We start from the raw sequence: 12,759 nt of genomic DNA, 5'->3' as shown, positions 1-12,759 counted from the left end.
ACAGAGGATGAGATGGTTGGATGGCATCACTGACTCAATGGACATGGATTTGGGTAAACTCCAGGAGTTGGTGATGGACAGGGAGGCCTTGCCTGCTGTGATTCATGGGGTCACAAAGAGTCAGACACGACTGAGCGATTGAACTGAACTAAACTGAATAGAATGAAGGTCTTACAAGCTTACTTGAAGAGTATATTTACATTAAGGGTTTGATCATTGTTATAAAGTTGAGATTAGGATTAAAGTGTGTTTTCTTCTGCAGAATCCAAAGAAGTTTGAAGATGTTTTTGATGAAATGATCTATTTTTTAGAGCAGACTGATCACTGGGATAACACTGAAATGGAACTTGCTGCTAGAGGAGTAAGTCAGATTTTTTATAATATTTATTCCCTTTCATTATTTATATATAATATTTCCATAATTTGAGGCCACTGTTTCCTTGTCCTTGTTAAATGACAGTAAAACCAATTTTGTGATGGTGATTATGATACAGTCATAAACAATAGCAACCACAGTCTTTATACATTGGGGCAACAATTGAAAATAGTAGATTTTTTAAAAAGCCCTTTGTTCCTTCTCGCGCTTCTTCCCTCCTTCCAAAACTCAATGAGCAGAGGCTTTAGCAGAGTGGTAATGGTAACTTGTGTAAGGGTGGTTTCAGATAGGACAGTGGCAGCTCAGGGGAGACGGGGGATTGGCTACATATACAGGATCAAACAAAAATACATATATTGAGAATAATCAGAGTGAGATTTCTCATGATTAGAGAAGTGAGGTATAAAAAGCTAGGGTTGGAATTGGAGCTGTTAGTGTGAATTCATAGTTTACTAAATAGAGAAATAAATAGGAAGGTTTGCATATACGTAAACATACATAAACGTACTAACTCTATTCACAGAGAGGGTCTGGGAGCAAGAACACCTCAAAGGAAATTATGCCTAACACACAGATCTTGGCTTCTAAGTCCCACTCTCCAGTAAAAGGAAGTAGGACTCCTTGGAAATTTGGCTGATTTCAGCACTATAATACAAAAAGCATTGATGAGCCTGGAATATTTTGTTGTAATGGAAGCTTAAAGAATGAGTTTGCAAGGGGCTGGAAGGCTTTCTTAGCAGAGAAAACAGTAGGTGCAGAAACACAGAGGCACAGTCTTCACAGTCTTTCTTTCCCTGGTGTCCTTCACTCAGTTAAGAACCGCTCAGTATCTCGTTCACACCTGGTATAGCATGTAGTACAATACGGTCTGCATGAATGAAAGAGTAAGAGATTCATAATGTGGTGGAGAAGACAGGCAGGTATACCAGTAACTAAATGACAGGCTTCCCCTGTGGCTCAGCTAATAAAGAATCTGCCTGCAGTGCGGGAGACCTGGGTTCAACCCCTGGGTTGGGGAGATCCCCTAGAGAAGGGAAAGGCTACCCACTCCAGTATTCTGGCCTGGAGAATTCCATGGACTATACAGTCCATGGAGTCGCAAAGAGTCGGACATGACTGAGTGACTTTCACAAAAATGACAGAGCAGAAAGAGCCTGTAGATACCGTAATAAAAGCACGGACAAAGGACTCCTAGAATAGAGTGGAGGGAGAGAGTAATTTCACCTGATGGGATCTAGGAAGGAACAACTGACATATGAATTACAGTTTTTGGTTGTGAGTTGTTTTCAGTGTAGTCTCCCCTCTTTTAACCTGATTCAACTGAAAATGTGCTGCTGTTGTCATGTATGAAGCCCTCACTCAGACTTTATTTCAGCTCTCTGTAATAATAATTTCTATTTTAACTTACAATTTAATACAGGTAAAAAATCTAAACTTTTATGATGTTGTTTTGGATTTTATATTAATGGATTCCTTTGAAGATTTAGAAAACCCACCTACATCCATACAGAATGTAGTAAATAATCGCTGGCTAAACTCCTCCTTCAAAGAAACTGTAAGTGATGGTTTACCTTTCTCAACATTTAAATTTGATGAAAAGTAGTCAGAACGGAGAAGATGAGTAAGATTAATATATATAAATATATGTCTGCCTATAAAATGACTATTATGGAAACTGAGCTCATCTTTTGATGTCGGGATCAGATGTGTATGATATATAACATATGAAAGTGAAATTTTCCTTTTGGCTCTTCTATCAGTCCCTGCCTTGACTTTGAGGACCCAGTATTTCTTTAGATCTCAAAAAACACTTGGGTTTCAAACCAGGTCAGGCCTAACAAAAAATTGTAACTGAAATGACTCTATGACTAAATAGAAATATAGCAGTTTCAGTGAAAAAACGATATGTATTTTTTTGGAGGAAAATACAGAGTTTCTTGTTCCCAAACACTAAAAAATTCAGGTAGAAGGGAATTCCCTGGTGGTCCAGTGGTTAGGATTCCATACTCTCAGTGCCAGAGGCCTAGGTTCAATCCCTGGTCAAGAAATGAAGAACCCAAGGCATGGACTTGCATACCCCACCCCCCCACCTCTCCCCTCCGCAAAGAAAAAGATTAAGGTAGAAAAAAATAAGCATGTGCAAAAATAAGTAGGTGGAATTAATGAAAGTTTGAATCTTTAAAAAACTTTAAAAAAAGTTTCAATTGGGTATTTCACAGTTATTTTGGAAATGCCTGATACCACATTTTAAAGCGTTTTTCATAAATCCACTTTTCCCTCAAAGTATGTTTTAACCACAAAAGGTGGATTTTCTGCATTTCTGTAACTGCTTTGGGACAGTGACCTTTACTGAAGTTAGGTCATGCCACAGTGGGGTCAGATTTCTTCAGAATCCACTTGAATGTTTTAGTTCCTGTTATTATGGATGTCTCTTAGTTCTTTATTTGAATAAAACTTTTGGCTCAACTCATAACTATTTCCAGCACTACTACAATTCTTGAGGAAAAAATATTACTTGAACTTAATTACTGAGTTCCTTGGCATCAGAGTTCAGCCTTTCTCTGTCAGTGGCTTTGAATTTAATTTTAAAATTTATAAATACCTTTTCTTTAATATTTACAAACAATAGAAAGAACATGAACTAGTTCTTTTTAGTTAATATTTTAAAAATTTTAGACCTTTTAACTTTGAATTTCTAACAAAAGTCACTCTTTTTTAAATGGAAAGTTTATATAATTATTAATTTAAATCTTGCTTTTTCTCCTCTGTATATATTTAGGCTGTGGCTTCAAGTTGTTGGTCAGTGTTGAAACAGAAAAGGCAACAGATGAAGGTAAAACTCATCATGTCTTGGATTGCTTCCTAATTTGAGGCTCCTGTTGAAGAAACATCTGAGTCATTTTTCCGCTGGGGTTGGCAGCTCATAAGCCCTGTCCTTCAAGCTCGATGAGTGATCTGTTGGCACTGGGTTGGGGTCTCTGTTTTCGAAGTTGGAAACAGAGTTTTTGCTTTTTTTGTTTTTTCATTTAATGATATTATAAGATTTAAAAAATTGTTTAACATAGTGGATGTTATTTTGTGTAGTCCAATTGTGAAATGAGGATTGATTCTAAAAGCTGCTTTATTTAACACCAAAAATCACCCCAAAGTTTATATCCTGTGCCCACACTGCCCACCCTCCAGCCCTTCTCACCCTCCACACACTGCTCTTGCCACACACTCCTGTAGTAAAGGATGGACTCCGGGGTGAGACTGGTTCCAAATGCCGCTTGTCAGCCATGACCTGGGGCAAGTCTTAACCTTCCTGTGCCTTAGTTTCCTCATCTCTTAAGAAGAGCATAGTATCTACTTTGTGGAGTTTTTTGTTAGGATCAAAGTGCTTAGAGTAGTGCTTGGCATAGTGCATCATGCAAGTGTTGGTTACCATTATTATTTTTTTATTATTTGCCCACTGACCTATAGTATTTTATCATGTCCATATTTCTAAGCCTGAGCCTTATAACTTTGAGATAATATTTCTGAGGGCAGTATTTTTGAGCATAGTCCTCACAGCATCTGCAGAAGGGTGCTTGTTACAAATAATTCTGGAGACCATATATTTGAATAATTCTTGTTTAAAAGATATTGAACAGGGATGTATTGTAAAACATGGGAAATGTAGCTAATATTTTGTAATAACTGTAAGTGTAATATAACCTTTAAAAATTGTATGAAAAAAGAGGGACTTCCCTTGCAATCCAGTGGTTAAGGCTCTATGCTTCCACTGCCGGGGGCGCAGGTTTGACCCCTGGTCCAGGGACTAGGACCCTGCATGCCGGGCAGTACAGCCAAAAAAATAAAGAAGAAAAAAATTGTACAGAAAATGATTCCAGAGACCCTGTGTTTTAAACAAGTTCCCCCAAAGATGATTAGAAACTCTAATGTTTGAGAACCACTGGTTTAGGGCTGGGAAACAGACTTGTACACTTGAGTTTGATTTTCATATTCACTGGTATGATCATAGGTAAGTTACTGTAAGCTGACCTTCAGTTTTCCTACTTGCAAAATGGAATTAATACTTGCCTCATAAAGCTGCTGCAAAGATGAAATGAGGTAAAACATAAAAATTAAAAGGGTAAATGTGTAAAAAAAAGATTAAATATACAAAAGTTTAGTAGTATCCATAATAATAGAGATTGTTATGGAATATTATTATTATTATACTTAACCTTATTTCTTCTTAATATAAATCTTGTGCCTTGGACTACTGTTCTTTGTGTACCCACAGATACCTATATATTTCACCTCTTGGGGAACTATTTCCTATACCTGGAATGCCATACTCTATCCTCTGTACTTAAATAATTCTTACCTACTGTTGAGTTCAACTTACATTACTCCCTGGTGCCTGTGCTAACTTCTTACCTGTCTGAATTCCTAGTATAGTTAATATAAATATGAGATTTAGAATGTTAATATATGCAGAACATTTCTTAGACTATTGTCAGTGTATCCATGAAAACCTTTTGGCCTTTACTTATTTGTGAGTTAGGATAGGTTTTATAACCCCTCTGAAGTCTCTTTTTATGTGTGATAATAATGTTAACATGACCTACTTTTTCAGGAACATTTTATTAAATTAAGTAGAATTTAGCTCATTATCTGGAATGTAATAGGTACTCATTAAATAGCAACTACTGGTATATTTTTAAATTGAGGTTTAAAGGATGTCTTGGAGCCTATAAAAGAGAAAATAACTTCTCCAAGAGACAGAACCTTAAGGCATACTTATCCCCAGTAGATGCTATGATAAATCTCACAGGATGCTATTTAACATGGGAAATTTAGAAAGTTATTAATAAACTTAGAGAGTTTCCTACATCACAGCTGTATATATTACTATTTCACAAAAAGGTGCATTACATAATTAAATGCTTCAATAATATCTGTTCCTTGACTGAAAGTTAAAATCCTAGTAAGCATATTTTTGTGCTTAATCAATGTAAACTTTATTTTAGTCTTTAGCGGATAATCTAAGAAAGAGATTGAGTAGAAGTTCTTCAATTCTACTGAACTAGCTAAAACCATGGTAGTCTCATTAATCCTAAAAATTGTACTGCTAAGGAACATTGTAGCATTCTTGTTATTGCTTGGTTACAGCACTGTGATTGCTTTTTTATGAGGTGAAAATGCCTTTAAGAAGTAATGTTTTCAGCACATTGAAATTGTTGGATAGATTATGAAATGTTCATAAAGCATTCTGTGACTCCTAACAGTTACTTGTAAGTTTACTAGACTGGTTTATCATTGACCCGTGGTCTGTCCTCAAAAAGAGCTGGTCATATGATGGCTAGCAAGCAAATGCAGGAAGGCAAAAATAATTTGATTCTCCTTTACTTTGCAACAGATCCCAGATGGATTTTTTGCCCATTTTTATGCCATTTGTGAGCAGATCAGCCCTGTCCTAGCCTGGGGCTTTTTGGGTCCTAGAAATTCTCTCTATGATTTATGTTGCTTCTTCAAGGTATGTTCAGTCATTGAATCATTTCTTTTTTCTAAATTGAAAAAAAGTTTTACTGTTTCTTTTTGCTTTTGTAGAAGAAAGAATGTTATTTAAATATAAAGTTATAAAAGTCACCCATGCCAGTGGAACAGTTTTATATAGATCTGTGCTTTATCCTGGAGAAGAGTTAACAATTCCATTCACCTGTCAATTCCTTCTGTAATGGATACATGTTTTCATATGTGTTACAATGTTAAACAAGTTGCTATAGATAATTCTTCATGCCTGACACTTGAAATTTGTAAAACAAATAATATCTATTTTATTGCACATGCGGCAGTTCAAAAATAAGTTCTGGTTCAAAGTAATATGAATGATAAAATCCTAGCTGTAAGAAAGAAGGTGGGAGTTTAAAATTGTATTCTAATTTCAGCAATTTAAATTGACCAAAACACAAATTGCATCTTGTTGCAGAATTTTCTGCCTGGCACAGTGCCAATAAAAATCTCACTATTTAATAGTCCTGAATTTAGGCTGTTTCAAGGAGCAAATAAAAGTAAACATAATCAAGTATAAATTTGAAAGTTTTTGATGTTTGGAGTTTTGGATGTTTCTCTGTGTACCTTTCATTTAAAAAAAATTAAATTGTTCATGTGCTATTAATATAGCATTTATGTAAATAGCTTAGGACTTTTTTTTTTTTTTTACTGTCATTGAAAACTCATAAATTTTTGATGCATTTACTTGACCTCTCAACTGTAAGGTAGGTGTTTAGTGGGAAAACTTTGGACTGGGAATTGTCTACCCTTAGTTAACATTCGTGACTATGGGCAAATCATGCTTTGTTCTCCTCCTCATCATCTATAAAATGAGGGGACTGGACAAGTTGATTGCCAACAACCCTTCCTAGATATAAAATCCATTGAAATCTATGATGTGCCTTCTTAGTACTTCTTAACATTTAATTTGTGGAGCTTCCCTAGTAGCTCAGACGGTAAAGCATCCAGCTACAATGCAGGAGAACTGGATTTGATGCCTGGGTCAGGAAGATCCCCTGGAGAAGGAAATGGCAACCCACTCCAATATTCTTGCCTGGAGAATTCCATGGACAGAAGAGCCTGGTGGGCAAAGGGTCAGACACAACTGAGTGATTAACACACGTAACATTTGATTTCTGTAGGATAGAAATTAAATATTCCTGTTTGTTTGTTTTCTTGTTGTTGCTCTTTGGAAGTACTTTTTTTCCATCACAGCATAACAACCTGAGACTTAATACTTAGTAGTATACAAGATGCTTAAAATGAGTTTCAGCCTAAGTATTAAGTTACTGAAATGAAATATACTTCACAACCTTCCACTGATTTGAGACCTGAAATTATTTTTATTTTTCACATGTCTTAACTTTTTTTGGCACAGAAAAATAGACATTTGGAATTTATAATTACTGGAAATAGTTTATTCTTCTGTCTTCAAGTGGTACCAGTGCTCATAAGTAACACTGAAAACTTCAGTTATTGGGAATGGACTAATAATAGTAGACCCTTACATTTATACAATGCCTTTCTCAGAGAGCTCTTTTTTGGTTGTTGACCATTATGTCAGCCATGAGTAGTAAAAACAACAAGTAGTAATTAGCCCTTATTTTACCGAAAAAGAATACAAGACCTTCCAAAAAAGTTGAAACACTTTTCCACTGAGATTTGAAATTAGTAGTGGAAGTGACCCCTAATTCAACATTTGTTACAATATTAGTAAATATTTGGATTTAATATAATTTTGGTCTAACAAGTGCCAATTTGTTTTGTGTTCATTTTCCAGAATCAAGTTCTTTTCTTTCTCAAAGACATTTTTGATTTCGAGAAGGTGCGCTATTCCAGTATAGAGTCTCTAGCTGAAGACCTCATGCAGTTGCTTATTCGCCGCACTGAACTTTTAATGGCCTGTCTTGGAGCTGATGCACTGAGGCATACAAGTAGCTGTTTAAGTAGTCATGTTCCTGTTATGCCCAGTGGCCTATTAGAAGCCAAAGTACAATAAGTACCATAAAAATCAGACAGTTTGAGTGTGCTATGAAATACTTTAAGGTAACTATTAATTTTGTAACATGCATTACACAGAGTTGGTGGTGGATATGGACTCAGGGAGGATTAAAAAAACCTTGTAAAGAATGAATGATTGTACTGTACTTACACAGAAGTTCTGTCATTGAATCCCTGTGTAGTGTATCCAAAGTGTCTTTTTACAAGCTTTAGGTAATAATTGTTGTGAAATGTTGTATATTTTATAGAAATATTGCTTGAATTGAAACCAGTACATGGGAATTAATTGATCTGTTGTCTTCAAGCTGTCTGAAATGTCCAGTTTCATTCTCAAAAGCTTTGTTTTCACACCTTGCTTCACACCTTGAAGATACGTACTTTAGCCAAGACTTTTATGGCCCACACATGCAAGAATATATTACTCCTAGTGTCAACGAACTTAACTTTGCCTGAAAATGTATTTTTAATTGTAAAGTTATTCATTGTTTAATCTAGTTTAGGCAATAGTGTTAATATGTACTGCTTACGTTATTGCTTGTGCATTTGCTTAAGTATTTGAATCAAAGAAATTGTAATGGCCGAGTATTGTTATAAAACATTTAAATGAATTGCCACTGAGAAGTTTACAAGTTTATATTAGATTTACTGAAGTTTCCAAAATATATTACTGTTGGTCCCATAAGTTACAATAGAGAGACTGAAGAAATTTCTTTTATCTTGGTATAGGTAAGAGCATTTCCCTTGAATGAATATTGATTAAAAATATAACATTTATTAACTATGACAGCAATTAAAATTTCTCCCATGTATTTTTGAGACTATCTCCCAACATCCTAAGGTATTAATTTTGACTTAGTAAAATCATTTCTTCTTTCTCCTTCTACAAAACTAGCTTTTAGTTATCTCATAGAGAACTTAGCACATTTGAGAGTTTGTCGTATTATACCCATATTTTTGAAATATTCACTGACACTTTGAATCTTAGGGAGGTTTTAGAGAAGATTTTTTTTCCCCCTGAATATAGAACAAAATATTTTTTAATGGTATGGAAGTATGTTTTCTTGTCCTTTGTGATAAATATATGAACAAATGGGTTGTTTGTATGAATAAGGGTCTGGAGTATATTAGATACTTTCATAGTTGTTTTAATTTTGTGTGTAAATTATATACCACTTATTTAGAGTGGCTGGCTCAGTATAACAATGGATTAGATTTGTTGATTTTGCTCTGAAAGTGATCTTTATTCATTTTGGGAGTGAGTTATCCAAAAGGATCTAAAATATATTTTTTTAAATGTATTTTTAGATTAAAGTGCCTAGTTTCTGATTAATGAGTAGAAAATGAAAAGTGGGGAAAGAAGCATAATCTTTTAAGGTTTTAAGTTTATGTATGTGCCATATTTATGTAATACTAGTTAAGAAATAGATTTAGAATCTTTATGCTATTTGCATGTACTGTATTCCATAATGTGTAGGTTATAGCATTAAACAATATGAAATATTGCTGTAATATTTTTTGATTATGTAGCTCCTTGGTTTTTCTTACATGTATTCTTAATTTAACACTTGACTGTTCATATTCTTATTATTAATGGAGGAATATCTTTAGATATATCAAAGCTAAAAATTCCGTTATATAGTATTTTGTATTTCATTTTTTAATTTAAATTCTGTATTTTGGTTTCTTGTTGAGGTACCACTGACCTTGAATGATTCACACATATACTTGTCTGCACATACCCATCCCTATTATTGTATAAGCAAGATAGTTATTGCTTAGGTTAATTTTCCTGTTTGAAGGACTGAATGTTTTAAGCTGTGGTTTTATAAACAAAGCTATAAGTAAACTTAATTACTTTTTTATTTGAGTAGAATATTGTTTGAAATCTGTTTGCAAGAATTGCACTATTGAATAATGCTGCTAGTACATGAAACAACTCTGGGGAATTTATTTCATCAGATAAAATGAATGGCTTTCCAGAAGTTGTATTTTTCTCTTTTATACTTCACCTTAAAAAAAAAAAATTGTCCATGTTTAAGAGATTGGTTTGTCATATTCTGTGCTTGGGGTTGATTAGTTTCTGGTCAGTTCAGAAGCTAGTACTTTAGTAGGATGCTTTCTTTGTGGCCTTTGACACAAGAGACAAGAATGACCAAATAGATTATTAGGGTAATGAGTATAAAAAAAACTCTCCCTATTGTAAGGGAAGAAACTTGACTTTTCTAAAGAAACATCTCTTAAAAATGTTTCTAACCACTGAAGAGTACTTAAGGTATATGTTCCAATTTCAATTTGCCTTGAAATTGGGTTGAACAGATAAAGCAATGTTTTAAAAATAAAAAGTAAGTAAACTAGTCTAGAGCCTTTTAGGGTAAAACCCTGTTTAACACTTACTCATGGTAGTAGTATCAGAAAATTGCCTTTGCCACCATGAATCCTACTATCTGCTTCCCTATGTAAATTATAAGAGGACCTTGAATTAATCATGAGAAAATGGATTTTTTTTTCCTCCTATTTTCTGGAAGAAAAAAAATAAGTGTTTGGGTGATTTCTATTTGATAATTTTTCTTTCTCCTTTGGTTTCTCTACATCTTTGTTCAACTAAAAGGCTAATTATTCTTGAAGGATTACAGTATGTTTATTAAATGTCAAAATGAGATTCTTTTTTAAAAAGAAGGCAAGTTTTTCATAGTTATAGTCAGCGCCAAAGAACTTTTTCCTTCCCATGAGTAGTTTTTATTTGTATCTGTTTGATTCTATTAATTTTTTCAATTAACTGACTTTATAAAAAATATTTGCAAACTTTTTCTTGCCTTAAGATGTAATATTTTCCACTTAAATGATTGCCTACAGATTATTATCTGCGTTACAAAAGAATTCTTTAGCTTATCATTCCTTTAAAACTATGAGATAGGAATGCCAAAGTAACATTTAACATACTTCTTTGTGACCTTTCATAATCAGAAATTTTAAATTATGTTCATAACATAATTTGCTTTTATTTTAAAGTGAACACATATTAGGGAGTTATTTGGAATATGTCAATACATTTCAAAGTGATTATAAGAATGACACTGAATTTAAAAAATTTTTTTTTGCTTGGATTAACCAAATTTAGAAATATCTCTGTATGTGAAACTGAAGAATTTATATAATCTGTGATTAATGGAAATAAGAGCATCCTTTCTTTGTTACTTGTGTTTATATTGTTGTTTTGCTTAGTTTGAGAACAACTGTGAATTAGCTTCACTTGGCTGATATCCGTAAGTGTGTCTATTTCCTAAGTGTGAAGACTGCATTCATTAATTTATGTAAAAGTGAAACACTATGGTAGCAGAAAAAAAAAAAAAGCACTGACTGTTTAGCCAAAATAAGCACTGTAACATGGTATTTCTATATTGCCAAATAAAAAAGTGATGGTACATCTTGCTGATGTATTGAGTACTTTATACAATACTTATATATATTTGCAAGGTCATACTTGTCTCATTAAATCCTGCTTACCCTTTGGAAACTTTCAGTCTCCATAAGACCACATGTATAGGCATGGAGAATATAGAACACTGCAGAAGTACTGAAATCAAGTGTGAAAATATATGTTTCCTTTACATACTAACTGGGAGAGAAAACAGTTTCGTGATGAATAGAGGTAAAGTACTTGTGGGTTTTTTTTATTAATAATTTCAAGGGTTATGGTTAAAATTGCCATCAAACTCAATATGAATCTATCATATTGATGGACATGCATCCTTCCCTATTCAGACATGCCCCTTGCCCACCACTTGGTAGGGGTTCAGATACATTTTCTTAAGGAGAGGGATGCTGCCTGGATACTGCTGAAGATACCAGATGGAGAGAGGGTTTATTTGGTTAGAAAAACAGTATTTTGATTTGGGACTTTTAATGAAGAAGTTTGTTTTAGGGCAAATGTACAGAATAGGTAAATGTATATAGCTATATTTTTAGACTATTAAGTTAGACATAAACTTAAGTATATTAATAAGCAAATCATATAAATAGGAGTTAAACTTTTTCCTAGCAAGGATTTGAGGTTGGAGATGGAATGGAAAACTAGATCTGTGTCTCCATCTCATCTTCTGTTTTCTTTGTTGTCTGCCATCCTTCTGTTATCTCATGCCATCTTTTTTGACTGTGCTATGTGAACTTAATATTTTGCACTTTAAATATATCTCTCCAAATTATTATGTTTGTTTAAAATACTTCTCTACAAGCATCTTGGTGTCTTAATTGCTTGCATGCTCACAGGTGTTAGTCTCTCAGTTGTATCTGACTCTTTGCGACCCCATGGACTGTAACCTGCCAGGTTCTTCTGTCTATGGTATTCTCCAGGCAAGAATACTGGAGTGGGTTGCCGTTCCCTTCTCCAGGAGATCTTCCTGACACACAGGTGGAACCCAGGTCTCCCGCAGAACAGGCAGACTCTTAACCGTCTGAGCTATCAGCTTGCATGCTCAGTCATGTCCAACTCTTTTGTGACCGTATGGACTGTAGCCAGCCAAACTCATCTGTCCATGGGATTTCCCAGGGAAGAACACTGGAATGGGTTGCCATTTCCTTCTCCATGAGATCTTCCCGACCCAGAGATTGAACCTACGTCTTCTGGGTCTCTTGCATTGGCAGGCAGATTCTTTACAACTGCGCCACTTGGGAAGTCCAATTGTTAACACTATTTGTAGAGCTTTGCTGGAAATCATTAAAAACTCACTTGGTTTATACACTGTCTTTCTTACTTTTCTTGTGCTGCTTTGACTTCTATTTTTTATGTAGTGTTGCTTCCTACACCTGGTATTCTATAATCCTTTACCCTGCATTTCTTCTCCTTTAATCTCTTTCTCTCCTCA

The 12,759-nt window shown here is 34.4% G+C and overlaps 1 protein-coding gene across 2 annotated transcripts in view; it reads left to right on the top strand.

Annotated features, from left to right (window-relative positions):
- The window catches only part of MIGA1 (mitoguardin 1), a 77,952-nt gene extending 66,633 nt beyond the window's left edge, over window positions 1-11,319 (top strand). For both annotated transcript variants that reach the window (XM_081491826.1, XM_081491827.1), the window contains 5 exons: window positions 263-361; window positions 1,797-1,931; window positions 3,156-3,209; window positions 5,763-5,879; window positions 7,677-11,319. In XM_081491826.1, coding sequence (XP_081347952.1) covers window positions 263-361; window positions 1,797-1,931; window positions 3,156-3,209; window positions 5,763-5,879; window positions 7,677-7,895 — 624 coding nt within the window. In that variant the 3' untranslated portion in view covers window positions 7,896-11,319. The remainder of the gene's footprint in view (window positions 1-262; window positions 362-1,796; window positions 1,932-3,155; window positions 3,210-5,762; window positions 5,880-7,676) is intronic.
- The last annotated feature ends 1,440 nt before the right edge of the window (window positions 11,320-12,759 follow it).

The sequence above is a fragment of the Giraffa tippelskirchi genome, chromosome 5 (genome assembly GCF_054371585.1).
Source record: "Giraffa tippelskirchi isolate mGirTip1 chromosome 5, T2T-mGirTip1v1.2.pri, whole genome shotgun sequence".
NCBI lineage: Eukaryota > Metazoa > Chordata > Mammalia > Artiodactyla > Giraffidae > Giraffa > Giraffa tippelskirchi.
Note: the sequence above shows the minus strand (reverse complement) of the source record. Positions and strands in the feature narration are given on the sequence as shown.